Genomic DNA, 21,320 nt, shown 5'->3' on the forward strand with positions numbered 1-21,320 from the left:
TGTGCTGTCAGCCACTCCTAGTTTGTATCACTTAGCAAACTGGCTGAGGGTCCACTCATGATTCTGTGGCAAATTCCCTTCTTCTGGAATTTCCTTCTGAGCAGAAGTGATGACCTCTACAATGACAGAACACTAAGAGGGAGAAAGAGAACAGATAGATATCTCCATTTTGGAAAGCTTGAGATGAACCTTTAGGGTCTCATCAGGAAGCAGGAATTGGTGATGTCTTTTTTGCTGTCAACTCTCATGAGCAAGCAGAAAATCCAACCCAGAGTGGCTGGCTGGGCAGCCAGCTCTGAGCAGGGCTTTCAGAGAGCAGAGAGATTGCCAAGCTGGCTCTGCCTCATTTCTCTGGTCCTACTGTCCACCAAGAGCAGGGAAAATGAGGCTCCAGAATCTGAACCTCCAACCCAGAGTGGATATTCCTCAGCCTGACAAGGACCAAGTCCACAAAGCTGAAACCAATTAGGAGCTAAATCCATGAAGAAAGAATTTGAACAGAAAAAACCTCAAACCAATCCAAACCCTCCTGGGATGATGGAAACCAGGGCAGGGAGAAGCCTGGAGAGACAATCTTTGTCCAAACAAGCTAGTGTGATAATTGGAAACTGTTAAGCCATGTTCCTAGAGACCTGGAAGGCTCTGATCTGATGGAGACACCCAGCTAGGGCTGCAGGCAGCACAGTCAGAGGGATCAGGAGAGGAACAGGTTGGACATTCACCACTTCTAAAGGGCAAGCAATTAAGAGCTGCAAATATCATGCAGAAATTAGTAGGTTGCTGAGGGGATGAACCATAGAATCAGTCAGGGTTGGAAGGGACCACAAGGAGCAGCCAGTTCCAAGCCCCCTGCCATGCCCAGGGACACCCTACCCTAGAGCAGGCTGCACACAGCCTCACACAGCCTGGCCTTAAACACCTCCAGCCATGGGGCCTCAACCACCTCCCTGGGCAACCCAGTCCAGCCTCTCACCACTCTCCTGACCACAGCAAGTCCTGAAATGGAGATAGGGTTGAGAGGGGATCACAGGGAGGCATTGCATTAGCTTGCCATGTCCTCTTCCCTAAGTGATGCCAGCAGTGTGCCCAGGTGGCCAAAAAGGCCAACAGCATCCTGGCTTGGATCAGCAATGGTAGTGTGGGCAGCAGGACCAGGGCAGGGATTGTCCCATGTATCCAGCCCTGAGGAAGCCACACCTGGAATCCTGGGGTGAATTTTAGGCCATTCATTCCAAGAAGGACACTGAGGTGCTGAAGTGTGTCCAAAGAAGGGCAGTGAAGCTGGTGAAGGGTCTAGAGCACAAATCTGGTGAGGAGCAGCTGAGGGAGCTGGGGTTGCTTAGCCTGAAGGACAGGAGGCTTGGGGGAGAACTTTTCACTGTCTATAGCTCCCTAAAAGGAGGTTGAAGCAAGCTCATTCTCTTCACCCCAGGAATAGGATGTCTGGGTAGTCTACAGCTACCTGAAGGGAGGCTGTAGCCAGGTGGGGTTGGGCTCTTCTGCCAGGCAAGCAGCAACAGAAGAAGGGGACACAGTCTTAAGTTGTGCCAGGGGAGGTCTAGGCTGGATGTTGTTAGGAAGTTGTTGTCAGAGAGAGTGATTGGCATTGGAATGGGCTGCCCAGGGAGGTGGTGGAGTCTCTGTGCCTGGAGGTGTTGAAGCCAAGCCTGGCTGAGGCACTTAGTGCCATGGTCTGGTTGCTTGGCCAGGGCTGGGTGCTAGGTTGGACTGGCTGAGCTTGGAGGTCTCTTCCAACTTGCTTGATTCTGTGGGGAACAACTTCTTCCCCCAAAAGTTTGTCAAGCCCTAGAGCAGGCTGCCCAGGGCAGTGGTGGAGTCCCCATCCATGGAGGGACTTAAAGATTAGTGTTGATTTGGCGCTGAGGTGACCTGGGTTAACAGCTGGACTGGATGATCTCAAGAGTCTCTTCCAAGCCAAAGGACTCTGCCAGCCTCTGCACATCTCTGAGCACTGAGGGAATGTGGTGATGCACCCAGGGGCCTGGGAACAGGACTCCTGTTGGCAACACCAAAGGATGCAAAGAACAATGGACACCCAGAAGAGCTGAGTACAATAAGGATGCATTTTTGAGTGGGAGCAAGAGGAACCACAAGCAGCAGGGACACTGCTTGCCCTAAGGAAAGGCAGGGTTGGCTGTGGCAGAGCAGCTCCACAGGGAAACGTAGGGCAGGAACCAGTTGAGGTGTAGTAAAGAAGAGCATTACACAATAGCCATTAAATCACAGAACCCCAGAATAGTTTGGACTGAAAAGGACTTTTACAGGCTCATCTAGTTCAACCCTCCTGCTGCCAGCAGGAACACCTTCAGCTGGAGCTGGTTGCTCAGAGACTAATCCAACTTCATCTGGAATAGTTCCAGGGATCATAGACTCAGTCAGGGTTGGAAGGCATCACAAGGAGCAGCCAGTTCCAACCCCCCTGCCATGCCCAGGGACACCCTACCCTAGAGCAGGCTGCACACAGCCTCACACAGCCTGGCCTCAAACACCTCCAGCCATGGGGCCTCAACCACCTCCCTGGGCAACCCAGTCCAGCCTCTCACCACTCTCATGATCAACAACTTCCTCCTCACCTCCAGCTTTGCTCCATTCCCCCCAGTCCTGCTACTCCCTCACAGCCTCAGAAGTCCCTCCCCAGGTTTTTTGTAGCCCTCTTCAGATCCTGGAAGGCCACAAGAAGGTCACCTGGGAGCCTCCTCTTCTGCAGACACTCAACAGCCCCAATTTCTTTCAGTCTGTGCTCACAGCAGAGCTGCTGCAGCCCTCTCAGCATCCTCCTGGCCCTGCTCTGGACACTCTCCAGCATCTCCACAGCCCTCTTGGAATAGAGGCTCCAGAGCTGGATGCAGTACTGCAGGTGGGGTCTCAGCAGAGCATAGCAGAGGGGGAGAATCCCCTCCCTGGCCCTGCTGGCCACACTTCTGCTGCTGCAGCCCAGGCTCTGCTTGGCTTTCTGGGCTGCAAGTGCACACTGCTGGCTCCTGCTGAGCTTCTCCTCCAGCAGCACCCCCAAGTCCCTCTCCTCAGGGCTGCTCTCCAGCCACTCCCTGCCCAGCCTGCATTTCTGCTTGGCATTGCCTCCACCCAGCTGCAGGGTTGGGCATCCACCACTTCTCTGGGCAGCCTGAGCCAGGGTCTCACCACCTTCATGTTCTACCAGCACATCTCCTGTCTGAATGTCCCAGGTGTCCTAGGACAAGCAGTGGGAGCTTTGCATGGCCCAGCCATACTCCTTCATTCATAGACTCATAGAATTGCTTGGGTTGGAAGGGACCTCCAAAGATCATCTAACCCAACCCCCTCTGTAGTCAGCAGGGACATCCTCAGCTAGATCAGGTTGCCCAGAGCCTCACCTTGAACATCTTCAAGGATGGGGCCTCAAGCACCTCTCTTTGCAACCTGTTCCAGTGTTCCACTGCCCTCATGGTACAGAGCTTCCTCCTAACATCCAACCTAAACTTGCTCTTCCAATTTCAAACCACTGCTCCTCATTCTAGCACTCCAGGCCTTTGCAAACACTTCCTCTCCAGTCTTCTTGTAAGCTCCCTTCAAGTACTAGAAGGTCACTATTAGGTCTCCCTGGAGTCTTCTCTTCTCCAGGCTGAACAACCTCAGCTCCCTCAGCCTGTCCTCATAGGAGAGGTTTAGGTCCAGGGTATGTTCAGGTCAGGTTTTTTCCTCTCTAGTTGCATCCCAGCTTGCCTAAACAAAACTCCTGCTCTCCTACCATGAGGCAAGTTCAAATCAACCCACCCTGGAGACATCTGCAGTGGGAACCACCAAGGGCAGGTCTCTCAAAGCCACCCTGGCTTTGTCCCAAGCATCTCCTCCATAAAGGGCTCCTCACTGCAATGGCACTGGAGCAAAGCCACTGCAGACATGGAATGTCTTGCTTCCCTCTTGCTGGCTCTGGCATAGCTCAGATGAGGTCCCTTGTGTTGGGGGGCAGCTTCCACCTGCTCTGCTTTGATGGGCAGACTGGGAAATAACCCAGACTAGGGCCTCACCTCACTTGTGTTAACCCTGGAAGAGACCTGGGGCACTCTTTGGTGGGATGGTTGTTGGAGCTGCCTTTCCTCCTTAAAATCAGGTGCTACAGTTCTCCAGTCCTCTGCCATCATCTCACCTCACCACTCCACAAAACATCAGGGCACTCAAGATTATGGACAGGCTAAGAAGGAACAAAGTTTCATGAAGGATGACCAAAGGACAATCTCTTCTACTCCATAGTAGCTGGAGGCTGAGAGGACACAGCCAGGGAAGAGAGAAGCTGTCCCTTGATCTCTCTCCCCAGTGTCTAGGGGTAAGAAATGGGGCTGGGAGATGGGCAGGTGGCTGGGCTGATCCTCTTTGCTGGCTTCTATGTTTTGTTCTTCATCCTTCAGCAGTGAGCCCTGTGGTCCATCAGCCAGCATAACATCTCCTCTTGGCCCCATCCAGGCAGCTCCATGAGCAGAGCTGGTCCTGTCCCTGGGGTTGGCCGTAGGGGAGGATGCAGGGAGCAGCTAGGGTGGAGGATGGAAGAGCACTGGGAGGGGCTGTTGGAAGAGGCTGAGCAGGACTGTAGACATAGTGCCAAGCTGGTCTCCACCCCATAGTATTTGGGGTTTACACTCAGAAAGGAAAATCACAGCCCAGATCCACCCCTGCTTCACCCTCCTGCCTGCAGCATCAGCAGAGGAGAAAGGTTCTCCAGATCCATGGACATGAGAATCATAGAATCACCCAGGTTGGAAGAGAGCTCCAAGCTCAGCCAGTCCAACCTAGCACCCAGCCCTGGCCAAGCAACCAGAGCATGGCACTAAGTGCCTCAGCCAGGCTTGGCTTCAACACCTCCAGGCACAGAGACTCCACCACCTCCCTGGGCAGTCCATTCCAATGCCAATCACTCTCTCTGACAACAACTTCCTAACAACATCCAGCCTAGACCTCCCCTGCCACAACTTGACACTCTGTCCCCTTCTTCTCTTGCTGCTTGCCTGGCAGCAGAGCCCAACCCCACCTGGCTACAGCCTCCCTTCAGGGAGTTGCAGACAGCAATGAGGTCAGCCCTGAGCCTCCTCTTCTGCAGGCTGCACACCCCCAGCTCCCTCAGCCTCTCCTCACAGGGCTGTGCTCCAGGCCCCTCCCCAGCTTCCTTGCCCTTCTCTGGACACCTTCCAGCACCTCACATCTCTCTTGAACTGAGGTGCCCAGGACACTTCTCCTCTCCACGCCCAGCTTGGCGCACCAGCCAGGGAGCAGCTCCCAATGGCTTTGCAGCTTACCCCGGATGGTGGAGACGTTCTTGAGCGCCAGGGAGTGCTCCCAGTGGCGCAGGCGCAGGTCCTCGGTGACGTTGCCCAGGATGGCCAACTCCTGCTTCAGCTGCTCCTCCATGGCGATGTGCACCAGGCGCATCTGCCGCGCGTCCTGGCTGGCGTTGCTGAGCAGCACCTGCAGGTCCTGGATGCGGCTGTGGTGGATGCTGACGTCGTAGGAGAAGGTCCTGTTCATGGTGTCCACGGCCCCGCCCATGCTCGTCACCTGCTCGCTCAGGCTGTCCAGGCGGCCGCCCAGGTGGCTCAGGAGGCGGTCGTGGTGCTGCAGCAGCAGCCGACTGCTGTTGCCTTCCACCGAGAGCTTGTACACCTCCTGCTGTGCCGCCTCGCCCTGCTGGGCCAGGCTGTCCCACAGGCTGGACAGGGTCTTGTCGGTTTGGCTGGCCTGGGTTTGCAGGCTCCAGAGGAGCCCTTCCAGCTTCTGCAGCGACCCTGTCAGGAGGAACAAGGAGTCCGAGTGGTTCTGCAGGAGGTCCTGGAGCCTCCAGATGTGATCCAGCACATCGCCCTTCAGAGGTAGGTGCAGCAGCTTCAGCTGCATGTCCCGAAAGCTCTCGTTGAGGCGGTTGACGTTCCCCAGCAGTGCCTTCAGGTCCTCGGGGGATGGCTGTGGCCTGGAGACTGCAAGAGATGGAAAAGAGTGGGGTGCTAGAAAGCACTGCAGGGAGCAGGGTGTTCTGTAGCCTCCCGAGAAGTACCAACCATCTCCATTCAATGAGTACCTGCACATCTCCCTACTCCTTTGTGTGGCCAGCAGGACCAGGGAAGTCCTTCTGTTGGAGGGTAGCAGAGCCCTGTAGAGGGAGCTGGACAGGCTGGATGGGTGGGCAGAGGCCAATGGGATGAGATTGAACAAGGCCAAGGGCAAGGTTCTGCACTTTGGCCACAACAGCCCCAAGCAGCACTACAGGCTGGGGACAGAGTGGCTGAGAGCAGCCAGGCAGAAAGGGACCTGGGGGTGCTGGTAGAGAGTAGCTGAAGATGAGGCAGCAGTGTGCCCAGGTGGGCAGCAGAGCCAATGGCATCCTGGGCTGGCTCAGGAACAGTGTGGGCAGCAGGACAAGGGAGGTTCTTCTGCCCCTGGACTCAGCACTGGTCAGGCCACAGCTTGAGTGCTGTGTCCAGTTCTGGGCTCCTCAAGTCAAGAGAGATGTTGAGGTGCTGGAAGGTGTCCAGAGAAGGGCAAGGAAGGTGGTGAGGGGCCTGGAGCACAGCCCTGTGAGGAGAGGCTGAGGGAGCTGGGGGTGAGCTGTGTCAAACCATGTCCCTCAGCACCACACCTACACAGCCTTCCAGTCCCTCCAGGGATGGGGGCTCCACCACTGCCTGGACCACCTGTTCCAGGGATTGACATGGAATCAATCATGGAATCATTTTGGTTGGAGGAGACCTTCAAGAGCATCGAGTCCAACCCAGCACAGTTAACCCAGCACTGACAGGTCACTGCCAAATGATGTCCCTCAGCACCACACCTACACAGCCTTCCAGTCCCTCCAGGGATGGGGACTCCACAACCCTTTTGGGAAAGAAATTACTGCTCATGTCCAACCTAAACCTCCCCTGGCACGACTTGAAGCCACTTGCTCTTGATCAATCACTCCAAGCAGAGCCCTCAGTGCAGCCATGAGAGAACAAGGACAGCATCAACTGGTGATGTTTCTCCTACAGTATCATGGCAGCTCCTCCCAACCCAATGGGTCAGGTGAGGGCAAGTCTTCTCAAAGCCAGGTTTTGGACTAGATGACCTCTAAGGTCCCTTCCAACCCAAACCATGCTGTGATATGCTGTATCTTGATGTGCACCTTCCCCTCTGATGGCAAAGGAAGGAAGTTGGGCACAAGATCTCTTCTCTGGCAGCCTGATGCCTGGCCTCCAGCAGCACAAAGTGGGACTTTCCATAGCAAACCCAAGCACTCCTCTGTTAAGAGCCCCCATGTGCATCCAGTCCAGGTCCTCTGAGGACCACCAGCTCCAACATTGCTATTTCAGCCACAGACACCTGAGGCTGAGGACTAGCAGGATTATCTCCTTGCCACAACACCACTCTGTGCTTGTGGTTTTGCTTGATGTGGTCAGATCTCCATCCATGCTCCAGCTCTTCTGAGCCAGCCTCATCCAAAATCAGAGGCTTGGCTTAAAGACCCAAACAGGCAGAGAGGAATACTGCAGGAGATGACTTTTTCTTTGCAGTTTCCAAGACTGAGGTCTACAACCTGGGGGGTGAGATGGTTTTCATAGACTCATAGAATCAGTCAGGGTTGGAAGGGACCACAAGGAGCAGCCAGGTCCAACCCCCCTGCCATGCCCAGGGACACCCTACCCTAGAGCAGGCTGCACACAGCCTCACACAGCCTGGCCTCAAACACCTCCAGCCATGGGGCCTCAACCACCTCCCTGGGCAACCCAGTCCAGCCTCTCACCACTCTCCTGCTCAACAACTTCCTCCTCACCTCCACTCTCAAGCTCCCCACCTCCAGCTTTGCTCCATTCCCCCCACTCCTGCCACTCCCTCACAGCCTCAAAAGTCCCTCCCCATCTTTTTTGTAGCCCCCTTCAGATCCTGGAAGGCCACAAGAAGGTCACCTGGGAGCCTCCTCTGCTCCAGCCTGCACAGCCCCAACTCTTTCAGTCTGTGCTCACAGCAGAGCTGCTGCAGCCCTCTCAGCATCCTCCTGGCCCTGCTCTGGACACTCTCCAGCATCTCCACAGCCCTCTTGGAATAGAGGCTCCAGAACTGGATGCAGGACTCCAGGTGGGGTCTCAGCAGAGCACAGCAGAGGGGGAGAATCCCCTCCCTGGCCCTGCTGGCCACACTTCTGCTGCTGCATCCCAGGCTCTGCTTGGCTTTCTGGGCTGCAAGTGCACACTGCTGGCTCCTGCTGAGCTTCTCCTCCAGCAGCACCCCCAAGTCCCTCTCCTCAGGGCTGCTCTCCAGACACTCACTGCCCAGCCTGCATTTCTGCTTGGCATTGCCTCCACCCAGATGCAGGACCTTGCACTTGTTTTACTGGGTCCTTACTGAGAGTTGAAATCCTTGCCACTCAGGGGACTCCAGGAGGTGGGGCCTTGAAGATGCCTCCTCCAAGGCCCTAAGCCAATGCCATGAGGTTATTGTTATTGCTGGAGCTGCTTTGGGGCAAGCAGCTGTAGCTGAGGTCAGGGCAAGAGCGCCTGTCCCAAGCTCTTTGCACAATCCATGGCATCTCTCACTCTGGCTTTGCAGGGCCAACAACAACATCCAAACAATGTAATGCAAGAAATGAGTGGGAGAGGCTTCAGAATTCCAGCAAAACCTTCCCTGTCCCTTCTCTAGCCCAGGGAAAACAAAAAAAGCTAAATGCAATCCACCCTTTGCAGGAGACATGAGCTGCACTCATGGTGCTGGCAGGAGTTAAGCCTGAAATCTCTCTTCTCCCCTCCTCAGCTATCTGCCTGCAGCAAAGCAGCAGAAAGTCACCACGAAGCAGCAAGGCTCAGAATATCATCCCAAAGGGACAATGAACAGGCAGCACTAAGCCCTGCCCAGCCCTGAAGAACATCTAGTGCTGGTTTGGGGATGGAAAGGAGAGGTCCTCATATTCCCTCCCTCACCTCTGTGGATGCTAGGGTTAGAGGTGGGAAGGAGGTGACTAGAAAGTCAGGAGTTGGTCCTTAGGGGTGGCACCCATCCAAGCCCTCCCCAGCCAGCAGAGCCCTGCACAGGAGTGGTATGGAGCCAAAGGGAGGGTACAGGGACCAAGGGTTAATGTGGGCATGTCCCCGAGCTGCTTCCAGCACGAGAGGGCAAACAAGCTGGCAGCCACCCAGACCACATGGGAAGGAGCTGGGAGCAATTATGGGCATTGGAGAGCATGTCCTTGTGCTCATCAAAAAGCTGGAGAAGGGAGGCAGAAGCCTCAGCAGCACATATACTGGTAGCATTCTATCTTCAAATGCTTCACTGATGGAGCTGGAGCTCGTCTTTGCCCCATGCAAAATGAGAGGGCAGCACAAACAACAGCATCAAGCAGTGCTACAGGCTGGGGACAGAGTAGCTGAGAACAGCCAGGCAGAAAGGGTCCTGGGGGTGCTGGTAGATAGGAGCTGAAGATGAGCCAGCAGTGTGCCCAGGTGGGCAGCAGAGCCAATGGCATCCTGGGCTGGATCAGGAGCAGTGTGGGCAGCAGGACAAGGGAGGTTATTCTGCCCCTGGACTCAGCACTGGTCAGGCCACACCTTGAGTACTGTGTCCAGTTCTGGGCTCCTCAAGTCAAGAGAGATGTTGAGGTGCTGGAAGGTGTCCAGAGAAGGGCAAGGAAGGTGGTGAGGGGCCTGGAGCACAGCCCTGTGAGGAGAGGCTGAGGGAGTTGGGGGTGTGCAGCCTGCAGAAGAGGAGGCTCAGGGCTGACCTCATTGCTGTCTGCAGCTCCCTGAAGGGAGGCTGTAGCCAGGTGGGGTTGGGCTCTTCTGCCAGGCAAGCAGCAATAGAAGAAGGGGACAGAGTGTCAAGTTGTGTCAGGGGAGGTCTAGGCTGGATGTTGTTAGGAAGTTGTTGTCAGAGAGAGTGATTGGCATTGGAATGGGCTGCCCAGGGAGGTGGTGGAGTCTCTGTGCCTGGAGGTGTTGAAGCCAAGCCTGTTTGAGGCACTTAGTGCCATGGTCTGGTTTATTGGCCAGGGCTGGGTGCTAGGTTGGACTGGCTGAGCTTGGAGCTCTCTTCCAACCTGCTTTATTCTGTGATTCTATGGCATCCAGCAGCCTTGAATTACCCATGGGGAAGATACACATTCCAAACGTGGAGCTTCCAAGCTTACACCCCTGCATTAAGGACCCAGGCCTTACCTGTGAGGATAAAGACTCCAACAAGGATGAGGAAGACAAGGAGGTAGACTCCTGCCACTGCATACTTCAGTGCTGCCAAAGAGTCCATCCGGCCACAGCATCCTGCTGCCTTCATCCTCTGGCCAGGACCTGGGGGACAGAGTGGGGTGTGAGGGGCAACGAAGGTGGTGAAATCTCTGGAGCACAAATCTCACGAGGAGCAGCTGAGGGAACTTAGTGCCATGGTCTAGTTGATTAGATAGGGCTGGGTGATAGGTTGGGCTGGATGATCTTGGAGGTCTCTTCCAACCTGGCTGATTCTATGAACTGGGATTGTTTAGTCTGGAGGAGAGGAGGAAGCTTGAGGTCAGTCTTCTCCCAGAGAAGTGATAGGTCAGGAGGAAATGCCCTCAAACCCTAGCATGGACAGTTTAAGTTGGACCCAAGGAACAATTTCTTCCCCAAAACGCTTGTCAAGACCTGGAACAGGCTACCCAGAGGTGTGGTGAAGTCTTCACCCCTGGAGGGACTGAAAAGCCTTGTAGGTGTGATGCTAGGGGACTTGGCTCAGTGGTAGCCTGACAGCCCTGGGCTAACCATTGAGCTCAAAGATCTTAAAGCTCTTTTACAACCCAATCAATTCTGTGGTGAAGATGATGAAGCAAGTGGCCCAGAGAGATGGTAGATGCTCCATCCCTGGAACTGCATCCAGTTCTGGAGCCTCTATTCCAAGAGGGATGTGGAGATGCTGGAGCATGTCCAGAGCAGGGCCAGGAGGATGCTCAGAGGCTGCAGCAGCTCTGCTGTGAGCACAGACTGAAAGAGTTGGGGCTGTGCAGTCTGGAGGAGAGGAGGCTCCCAGGTGACCTTCTTGTGGCCTTCCAGGATCTGAAGAGGGCTACAAAACAGCTGGGGAGGGACTTTTGAGGCTGTGAGGGAGTGGCAGGAGTGGGGGGAATGGAGCAAAGGTGGAGGTGGGGAGCTTGAGAGTGGAGGTGAGGAGGAAGTTGTTGGTGATGAGAGTGGTGAGAGGCTGGAGTGGGTTGCCCAGGGAGGTGGTTGAGGCCCCATGGCTGGAGGTGTTTGAGGCCAGGCTGTGTGAGGCTGTGTGCAGCCTGCTCTAGGGTAGGGTGTCCCTGGGCATGGCAGGGGGGTTGGAACTGGCTGCTCCTTGTGGTCCCTTCCAACTCTGACTGATTCTATGATTCTACTATTCTAGGCCAGGTTGGAGTGGATTCTGCAATTCATGTGGCAGGGGCTCAGGTCCTTGTGGGACCAAGTTGGCCCTTGAGATGGGGAGGAGGTCTACAGGGGCAGAGGTGGTCTACAGGGGCAGAGGTGGTCTACAGGGGCAGAGGTGGTCTACAGGGGCAGAGGAGGTCTACAGGGGCAGAGGAGGTCTACAGGGGCAGAGGAGGTCTACAGGGGCAGAGGAGGTCTACAGGGGCAGAGGAGGTCTACAAGGTGAGGGTGTTCTGAGCCTGGCCTTGGACACTGCCCCTTTGACCTTTGGTACTGCCCACTGGCCCTTCCCCAGCTGTCCCCCCTGCATCTGTCCTTCTGCACAGACAGAGGGTTTGCAAAAGCCTCCAGCCAGCAAAGGGTTACTCTGGGTGTATCAGCTTCACTCAGCCCCATTCTGGGGCTCCAAAACGATAAAACGCTGAGGTCAGGCTCGCTGCCACCCAGGGGGGGTGCCTTGGGGACGTGGTGTGCAGGGGAGTCACCCCAGTTCAGGTGCTGAAGGCGGTGTCTCTCCTGCAGGACCGCTCCATCTGCACTTCATTACCCGCCAGCGGTCAGCGGCCAAACAGATGGGAGCTGAGGGCTTCAGGATGAGGAAAGCTACAATATTTTTCTGACATTAACACTTAGATCAGGTCCTGGGAGACTCCAGGAGGAGCTGGCCTCATGCCATGAACCACCCACTCCTCTTTCTGCTCTTAGAAGGCGTAAAAGCAGGGGTTTCACGGCAGCCAGCTCGGAGGAGCTCATGGGCGGGCTCCAGCCAGTAACCAAGGGGAAAAGCAAATATTTCTTCCCTCTGCTCATGCCCAGGGGAGCTGAAGCTGTGGCCCTGCCTGGTCGTTGGGACTGCAAAAGGTGGGGAGGCTGAAAGCAGCCAGGACTGCACTTTGGCTACAACAGGGTGCTGCACTTTGGCTACAACAACCCCATGCAGAGATACAGGCTGGGGTCGGAGTGGCTGGAGAGCAGCCAGACAGAGAGGGATCTGGGGGTGCTGAGTGATACCTGCCTGAACATGAGCCAGCAGTGTGCCCAGGTGGCCAAGAGAGCCAGTGGCATCCTGGCCTGCATCAGGAATGGTGTGGCCAGCAGGAGCAGGGAGGTCATTCTGCCCCTGTACTCTGCCCTGGTTAGACCACACCTTGAGTGCTGTGTTCAGTTCTGGGCCCCCCAGTTTAGGAGGGACATTGAGATGCTTGAGCGTGCCCAGAGAAGGGCGACGAGGCTGGGGAGAGGCCTTGAGCACAGCCCTACGAGGAGAGGCTGAGGGAGCTGGGATTGGTTAGCCTGGAGAAGAGGAGGCTCAGGGGTGACCTTATTGCTGTCTGCAACTACCTGAGGGGTGGTTGTGGCCAGGAGGAGGTTGCTCTCTTCTCTCAGGTGGACAGCACCAGAACGAGAGGACACAGCCTCAGGCTGTGCCAGGGGAGATTTAGGCTGGAGGTGAGGAGAAAGTTCTTCCCTGAGAGAGTCATTGGACACTGGAATGGGCTGCCCGGGGAGGTGGTGGAGTCGCCGTCCCTGGAGCTGTTCAAGGCAGGGTTGGATGTGGCACTTGGTGCCATGGTCTGGCCTTGAGCTCTGTGCTAAAGGGTTGGACTTGATGATCTGTGAGGTCTCTGCCAACCCTGATGATACTGTGATACTTTGATACTGTGACTTGCTGTCTTCCAAGCCCGGGGCAGTGGGGTGGTCCAGGGCTGCTGCCATGGCAAGCACAAAAGCTCCTCCTCAGCCCCGTGCTGAGTGTTCTCCAAGAGCTACCATGGGCACAGTTGGACTCATCCCACTCTACTCATACTGCTAAGGCAACACCTCAAATACTAGGGTCAGTTTTGGGCTCTTGGCTCCAAGAAAGACATTGGACCTGTTCCAGTTCCTCAGAGTAAGGCAAGAAAGCTGGTGAAGGGTCTAGAGCAGAAAGCTTGTGAGGAACAGCTGAAGGAACTGGGGTTGTTTAGCCTGGAGAAAAGGAGGCTGAGGGGAGACCTCCTCACTCTTCACAACTCCATGAAAGGAGGTTGGAACCAGGTGGAGATCAGTCCATTCTCTGAGAGAACAAGTGATGAGAAGAAATGGCCTCAAACTCCACCAGGGAAGGTTTAGGTTGGGCATGAGGATCAATTCCTTCTTGGAGAGTGGTCAGCCAAAGCCTGGATCAGGCTACTTAGGGCAGTGGTGGAGTCTCTGAGGAGACTGAGGAGAGGCTGAGGGAGCTGGAGGTGTGCAGCCTGCAGAAGAGGAGGCTCAGGGCAGACCTCATTGCTGTCTGCAACTCCCTGAAGGGAGGCTGTAGCCAGGTGGGGTTGGGCTCTTCTGCCAGGCAAGCAGCAAGAGAAGAAGGGGACAGAGTGCCAAGTTGTGCCAGGGGAGGTCTAGGCTGGATGTTGTTAGGAAGTTGTTGTCAGAGAGAGTGATTGGCATTGGAATGGGCTGCCCAGGGAGGTGGTGGAGTCACTGTGCCTGGAGGTGTTGAAGCCAAGCCTGGCTGAGGCACTTAGTGCCATGGTCTGGTTGCTTGGCCAGGGCTGGGTGCTTGGTTGGACTGGCTGAGCTTGGAGGTCTCTTCCAACCTGCTTGATTCTATGATTTGCTGTCCCTGAAGGACTTGGTAAAGCCCTGTAGATGATTCTGAGACATGGTTTAATGGGGACCTGGCAGGGCAGGGTAAATGGTGAGACCTGAGGATATTAAAGGTCTCTTCCAACATTAATGATGCTACAGTTCTATGATGAAGCTCTCAGAGTTCACCTTGACCCTGTCCTGTGCACCTGCAGACAAGGCAACCCCCCCCAGCCTTTCTCCAGCAACCTCTCCCATGGGAATAGGCTTCCTTGGAGGGCCAGTTCTGCATCAGAGTGAGTTATGGATGAGCAGATGTGTCCGTAGAGGTCCAGATCAGCCTATCACAAAAACATCAAAGACAGCAGATACCCTGAACCCTCTCTGCCCTTGCCCCACAACAGGGCAAGGTCTCTGCTGGCAATACAGGACATCAACTGTTCTCCCACATCTTTGCTAGCATCCAGGCTCCATCAGTCCCTGGCAGTGTGGTGGTGGAGCATGGGGACAAACCACAGACAGGATCTGGGCATTCCCAGCTCACTCAGTGCCTGGCTCTCTGGAGGTTTGCAGGATTCTCCATCACACCATGGAGATGTCCCATGTGCCTAGAACCAGGAAGACAAGCCCTCCACCACCTCAATCTCATGCTTCTGGTGGGGGACAGCAGTGCTGAGAAGCCTGCTCAGAACAAGACCAGGCCCCATGGGTCTCCAAGCAAAGGAGAGATCACATCTCTGCTTGAGCAGCCAGCTCTGACACTCAGACCTCTCCCACCAAGTCTCCAAGGCCTCAGGAAAAGTTCATCATAGCTTAGAGATCATACCTGGAGCTGGTGACACATGGACAGCATGTGATCAAACAGGTTGGAAGAGACCTCTAAGCTCATCCACTCCAACCTAGCACCCAGCCCTGGCCAAGCAACCAGACCATGGCACTAAGTGCCTCAGCCAGGCTTGGCTTCAACACCTCCAGGCACAGAGACTCCACCACCTCCCTGGGCAGCCCATTCCAATGCCAATCACTCTCTCTGACAACAACTTCCTCCTAACATCCAGCCTAGAACTCCCCTGACACAACTTGACACTCTGTCCCCTTGTTCTGTTGCTGCTTGCCTGGCAGCAGAGCCCAACCCCACCTGGCTACAGCCTCCCTTCAGGGAGTTGTAGACAGCAATGAGGTCAGCCCTGAGCCTCCTCTTCTGCAGGCTGCACACCCCCAGCTCCCTCAGCCTCTCCTCACAGGGCTGTGCTCCAGGCCCCTCACCACCTTCCTTGCCCTTCTCTGGACACCTTCCAGCACCTCAACATCTCTCTGGAATTGAGGAGCCCAGAACTGGACACAGCACTCAAGGTGTGGCCTGAGCAGTGCTGAGTACAGGGAATGAATGAAGGATAGAACTCAAGCCACAGAGATGGAGGCCAGCTAAGGTGTATGGGAAACACAAACAGGTCCTGCTGTGACCTGCTACATCCTCACTTCAGGGCATCTCTGGACAGCTTCACAAACAAGAGAGCCAGAGACATAGAGGAGAGAAAGAATTCCAAATCTCAACCTTCAGCCAACAAAATGACTTTCCCTGGAGCATGGCCCCTGACAGTGGCAATGGCACAGCTAAATGAGATCTTGGGCACCTCGAGAGGCTCAGTGCCTTGAGTCTGTCATCCCTCTGAGATCAGGAAGGAGGGGACAGAAACCTCCTTGCAATGGGGTTTCTCCAGTGAGGCCATGCCAGCAGCAGGGGAGAAGATCCCCACTCTGTTTGGGACACACATTCATCGTGGTGCTACTTCCACCAAGGTACCCTCACCCTGCACATCCTCCTTCCTCTGCTCTGGTTCCCTGAAACCTGCATCTGGTGCTGAGCACCTCACTCAATCCAAGCACTTTCACCTGGGGAGGGGGGATTAAGTTGCTGAGCTTTCCCCTGAGCAACCCAAGCTCCCACACCCACCCCAAGAAGCCCTCCAGCTGCAAAGCTGCCCCAGAACCAAGCCACACACATAGGCTGTACTCACCATCCTCACAGAGGTTCAGTTTGGAGAGGCTCCTTCCCTCGAAGGACTCCTCGAAGACGGAGCCGTTCTCCCTGTCACTGAAGGTGTGAAGGTACATGGCTTTGTTCTCCATCCTGCTGCTGCTGCTGGAGCAGAACAGGTGGTTATGGCATATCCTGGCACGATAGGGGCCAGATCCTGGCTTACCCTCTGCCCTACATGGCTCTGGCACCGTGGTCCAGTGCAACACATCTTTATTGATGACCTGGACCAGGGGATTGAGTCCAGCATCAGTAAGTTTGCAGATGACACCAAGCTAGGAGCAGCTGTGGAGCTGTTGGAGGGTAGGAGAGCCCTGCAGAGGGACCTTGCCAGGCTGGATGGGTGGGCAGAGGCCAATGGGATGAGATTTAACAAGGTCAAGGGCAGGGTTCTGCAGTTTGGCCACAACAACCCCAAGCAGCACTATAGGCTGGGGACTGAGTGGCTGGAGAGCAGCCAGGAGGAAAGGGACCTGGGGGTACTGATAGATAGTAAGCTGAAGCTGAGCCAGCAGTGTGCCCAGGTGGGCAGCAGAGCCAATGGCATCCTGGGCTGGCTCAGGAGCAGTGTGGGCAGCAGGACAAGGGAGGTTATTCTGCCCCTGGACTCAGCACTGGTCAGGCCACACCTTGAGTGCTGTGTCCAGTTGTGGGCTCCTCAATTCAAGAAAGATGTTGAGGTGCTGGAATGTGTCCAGAGAAGGGCAACAAAGCTGGTGAGGGGCCTGGAGCACAAATCCTATGAGGAGAGGTTGAGGGAGCTGGGGGTGTTTAGCCTGGAGAAGAGGAGGCTCAGGGGTGATCTTATTGCTGTCTATAACTACCTGAAGGGGCATTGTAGCCAGGTGGGGGTTGGCCTCTTCTCCCAGGCAACCAGCAATAGAACAAGGGGACACAGTCTCAGGTTGTGCCAGGGTAGGTATAGGCTGGATGTTAGGAGGAAGTTCTTCACAGAGAGTGATTGGCATTGGAATGGGCTGCCCAGGGAGGTGGTGGAGGCACTGTCCCTGGGGGTCTTCAAGAAAAGACTGGATCAGGCACTTAGTGCCATGGTCTGATTGACTGGCCAGGGCTGGGTGCTAGGTTGGACTGGATGAGCTTGGAGGTCTCTTCCAACCTGGTTGATTCTATGAACATGGTGTGAGCTGATGCTCGCAATGTGAACCTACTTCCAAGGGAGCTCTCTGCTACCACTTGAAGAAGCTGACCACATCTCAGCATGCAATAGACTTAATCTTAAAGGCCTTTCCCAATCTAAATGACCCTGTCATTGATGCTGTGTGGGGCTTTTTTTTGGGCTTGCCCATGACCCAAACTGGGCAGAAAAACTGAAAACCAGACCACCTCATGAACGCAGGGACAAGCTGGTGGGCAAGCCCAGCAGGTCCACCACAAGCTACTCTTGTCTGGGTCATCATAGAATGGCTTGAGTTGGGACAGGAAAGATCATCTGCTTTCAATCCTGTGAGCAGGGACACCTCTTACTAAACCAGGTTGCTCAAAGCTTCATCCAGCCTGGCCTTAAGCACTTCCAGGCTTCACAAAATGCTTAGAATCATAGAATCAACCAGGTTGGAAGAGACCTCCAAGATCATCCAGTCCAACCTATCCCCCAGCCCTAGCCAGTCAACCAGACCATGGCACTGAGTGCCTCATCCTGTCTTTTCTTGTCACCAACACAACCCCCTTGATGACCAAGGAGGGACTCCTACCACCCACCTGTGCTTAACTACCTGCCCTGCTCATGTCCAGCCCTTGATGTGCACTTTAGATGTGTCCTAGGCATCTGCTCCTCCACAAGGCTGAGGAGATGGCTGCTCAGAATGTGCATGCAAGCCCTCCAGGATCTCTATCACTCCCAAGGTTTGGGTTACCCTTGCACCCCCCAACCAACCACCTCTAGATAGCCCAGCACCCTGACCGTGGGCCAAGCATTCTCTCCTCATAGGGCTTCAGCTTGCTGTCACCACCTCTCTGGCCAGGAGGCTGGAGGAATGCTGCTCCCAGGGACAAGTCCATGCCCTCAGTGAAAAGTGTAAGCCCTGTGGAGGCTTACAGTGCCCCCCAGGGCTTATGGAAGCAGGAATCAGCCTGCACCTCCCGCTCGGGCTAGCAGTGTGAAAGGAGTTTAAAGGACCCACTAAGTGGAACCTCCTGAGCACTCCCAAACTCACCCCCGGGAACTTGCTTGGCTCCAGCTATGCCTTGTCACCTGCATACGGGTGCTGTGCTCCGTGGGGCCCCCCAGCTCCTGCCACACACCCTCTGGAGCCTCTCTTGGCCAGGAGCCGCACCCCCAGCCCCTGGTCTCACTGTCCCGGGGGACATATCACCCAGGGGCAGATCTCAGAGGACCGTGGGGTCAGACCTGCTGCATCCTAAGGCTGGATCCCACACAGGCGTGCTTACAGGGACACCAGTGCCTCTGCACCCACTCAGCAAGAGGTGAAGCGGGGGTAGGTGTCCACCTCCAAACCCCACCGCGCTCCTCTCTCCCGCGTCTACTTTTCTCCCCCTCACTTACCTGTTGGATGGACCCAGGAGGGACAAAGTTTCCTGTGGCTCCTTCCCCTCCCTCAGTCGCCAGGTTGGGTCATTGTGGCCGGGAAAAGGTGGTGAGGATAACAAGGGGAGCCTTCGGCCTCACCACCAGCTCCGCACGGGTGCAGAGGGGCCGCCGCTCCCCGCCAGTCTCCCATGGGTGGGGAGGGTCCCCGCGGGTGAGTGATGCACGGAGGCGCTGGACCAGCTGCGGAGCCGAGAGGCTGTGAACGAGGAGCGCTCGGCCGAGCGGGTTTTGTAGGAAGGAACGGGAGGAGGGACCAAGCTCCACAAACACACCCACCCTCCGGGGCGGTCAGGGGCCGGCAAAGAGGCGGCGGGGGTCGCCCCGGCCGTGGAGAATCGTGCAGCGGAAGGAGGAGCCGGGATTAGAGCATCTCCCGCGGGGAATCAGGGCAGGAACATCCTTACGGGAGGTGGAGCAGAAGAACTCCTTGGGGAGCCGAGATTAGAGCATCTCCCGCGGGGAATCAGGGCAGGAACATCCTTACGGGAGATGGAGCAGAAGAACTCCTTGGGGAGCCGAGATTAGAGCATCTCCCGCGGGGAATCAGGGCAGGAACATCCTTACGGGAGGTGGAGCAGAAGAACTCCTTGGGGAGCCAGGATTAGAGCATCTCCGGCGGGGAATCAGGGCAGGAACATCCTTACGGGAGGTGGAGCAGAAGAACTCCCTGGGGAGCCGGGATTAGAGCATCTCCCGCGGGGAATCAGGGCAGGAACATCCTTACGGGAGGTGGAGCAGAAGAACTCCTTGGGGAGCCAGGATTAGAGCATCTCCCGCGGGGAATCAGAGCAGGAACATCCTTTCGGGAGGTGGAGCAGAAGAACTCCCTGGGGAGCCGAGATTAGAGCATCTCCCGCGGGGAATCAGGGCAGGAACATCCTTTTGAAAGATGGAGCAGAAGAACTCCCTGGGGAGCCGGGATTAGAGCATCTCCCGCGGGGAATCAGGGCAGGAACATCCTTTTGAAAGATGGAGCAGATGAACTCCCTGGGGAGCCGAGATTAGAGCATCTCCGGCGGGGAATCAGGGCAGGAACATCCTTTTGAAAGATGGAGCAGATGAACTCCCTGGGGAGCCGAGATTAGAGCATCTCCGGCGGGGAATCAGGGCAGGAACATCCTTTTGAAAGATGGAGCAGATGAACTCCCTGGGGAGCCGGGATTAGAGCATCTCCCGCGGGGAATCAGGGCAGGAACATCCTTTCGGGAGGTGGAGCAGAAGAACTCCTTGGGGAGCCGAGATTAGAGCATCTCCGGCGGGGAATCAGGGCAGGAACATCCTTACGGGAGATGGAGCAGAAGAACTCCCTGGGGAGCCGAGATTAGAGCATCTGCCGCCGGGAATCAGGAACATCCTTTCGGGAGTTGAATCAGAACTCCCTGGGGAGCCGAGATTAGAGCATCTGCCGCCGGGAATCAGGAACATCCTTTCGGGAGCTGAAGCAGAACTCCCTGGGGAGCCGGGGCAAGTGTGTGCCCTGAGGAAACCGGGTCAGAAACATGCCCAAAAGAGAGGGGGCAGGCGCAGGGGTAGCCTAGGAGGGTGCACAGCCTGGGAAAGGCAGCACCCAGCCAGGGGCAGCCTATCACATCATCCTTGCAGGAGGAAGTGAGTGAGGAGCTGGGCACCATCCCAGGAGGAGGAGTTGAAACAGAAGGCCAAGACCTTGCTGCAGTTTCGATTTTGATCTGCAAGAGGAGTTCCCAGGCTGCTTTACAGCCCTGAAGAAAAGAAGTTGTGTAAGTTGGCATCCATTTCAACTCCTTCTCTAACGAGCTTCTTTGGTGGGAATGCTTCTTCTACCTATGTGAGCCTTGAATGTCTGTTGCTGGTCTAAACAAGCTGCTCTCTGATTAACGCATGATTAACTAATTAACACTGTGTTTACTGTCGGTAACTGCGGGAAAGACCTCTCTACAACCACCCGAAAGGAGGCTGTAGCCAGGTGGGGATTGGCTTCTTCAGTGGCAGAAGGAGAGGACACAGTCTCAAGCTGTGTCGGGGGAAGGTTTAGGCTGGATGAGTATGAGCCAGCAGTGTGTGCCCAGGTGGCAAAGAAAGCCAAAGGCATCCTGGCTTGTACTAGAAATGCTGTGCCCTGCAGGAGCAGGGAGGTGATTGTTGTCCCTTTGAACTCAGCTCTGGTGAGGCCACACCTCGAGAATTGTGTTTCGGTTTTAGGCACCTGAATAGGAGAGGGATGAGGAGGTCCTGAAGCGAAGGCAAATAAGCTGGGGAAGGGCCTGGAGAATGAATCTTAGGAAGAGCAACTGAGGGAGCTGGGGGTGGAGAAAGAGGAAGCTGAGGGGATACATCATATGGGGTGGTCTCTTCTCCCAAGCAGCCAGCAACGGAACAAGAGGACACAGTCTCAAGTCGTGCCAAGGGACAAAGGAGTTGGGGTGAAGAACAGACCCAGAAGAGGAGGCTCAGGGCTGACCTCATCGCTGTCTACAACTCCCTGAAGGGAGGCTGTAGCCAGGTGGAGTTGGCCTCTTCTGCCAGGCAAGCAGCAACAGAACAAGAGGACACAGTCTCAAGTCCTGCCAAGGGACAAAGGAGTTGGGGTGAAGAACAGACCCAGAAGAGGAGGCTCAGGGTAGATCTCATTGCTGTCTACAGCTACCTGAAGGGAGGCTGTAGCCAGGTGGGGTTGGGCTCTTCTGCCAGGCAAGCAGCAGCAGAAGAAGGGGACACAGTCACAAGTTGTGCCAGGGGAGGTCTAGGCTGGATGTTGTTAGGAAGTTGTTGTCAGAGAGAG

At 55.7% G+C, this 21,320-nt stretch overlaps 1 protein-coding gene across 4 annotated transcripts in view; it reads right to left on the reverse strand.

Annotated features, from left to right (window-relative positions):
- Positions 1-18,735, reverse strand: part of SCARA5 (scavenger receptor class A member 5) — a 38,780-nt gene extending 20,045 nt beyond the window's left edge. For 2 of the 4 annotated variants that reach the window (XM_064146810.1, XM_064146808.1), the window contains exons 1-4: positions 18,515-18,735; positions 15,971-16,092; positions 10,164-10,292; positions 5,289-5,963 (exon numbers count right to left, since the gene is read on the reverse strand). In XM_064146810.1, coding sequence (XP_064002880.1) covers positions 5,289-5,963; positions 10,164-10,292; positions 15,971-16,082 — 916 coding nt within the window. In that variant the 5' untranslated portion in view covers positions 16,083-16,092; positions 18,515-18,735. Of the gene's footprint in view, positions 1-5,288; positions 5,964-10,163; positions 10,293-15,970; positions 16,096-18,514 lie in introns of all 4 variants that reach the window. The other 2 variants (XM_064146809.1, XM_064146811.1) reach the window with 2 other exon arrangements.
- Between the last annotated feature and the right edge of the window lie 2,585 nt (positions 18,736-21,320).

Source organism: Pogoniulus pusillus, chromosome 7 (genome assembly GCF_015220805.1).
Source record: "Pogoniulus pusillus isolate bPogPus1 chromosome 7, bPogPus1.pri, whole genome shotgun sequence".
Lineage (NCBI taxonomy): Eukaryota > Metazoa > Chordata > Aves > Piciformes > Lybiidae > Pogoniulus > Pogoniulus pusillus.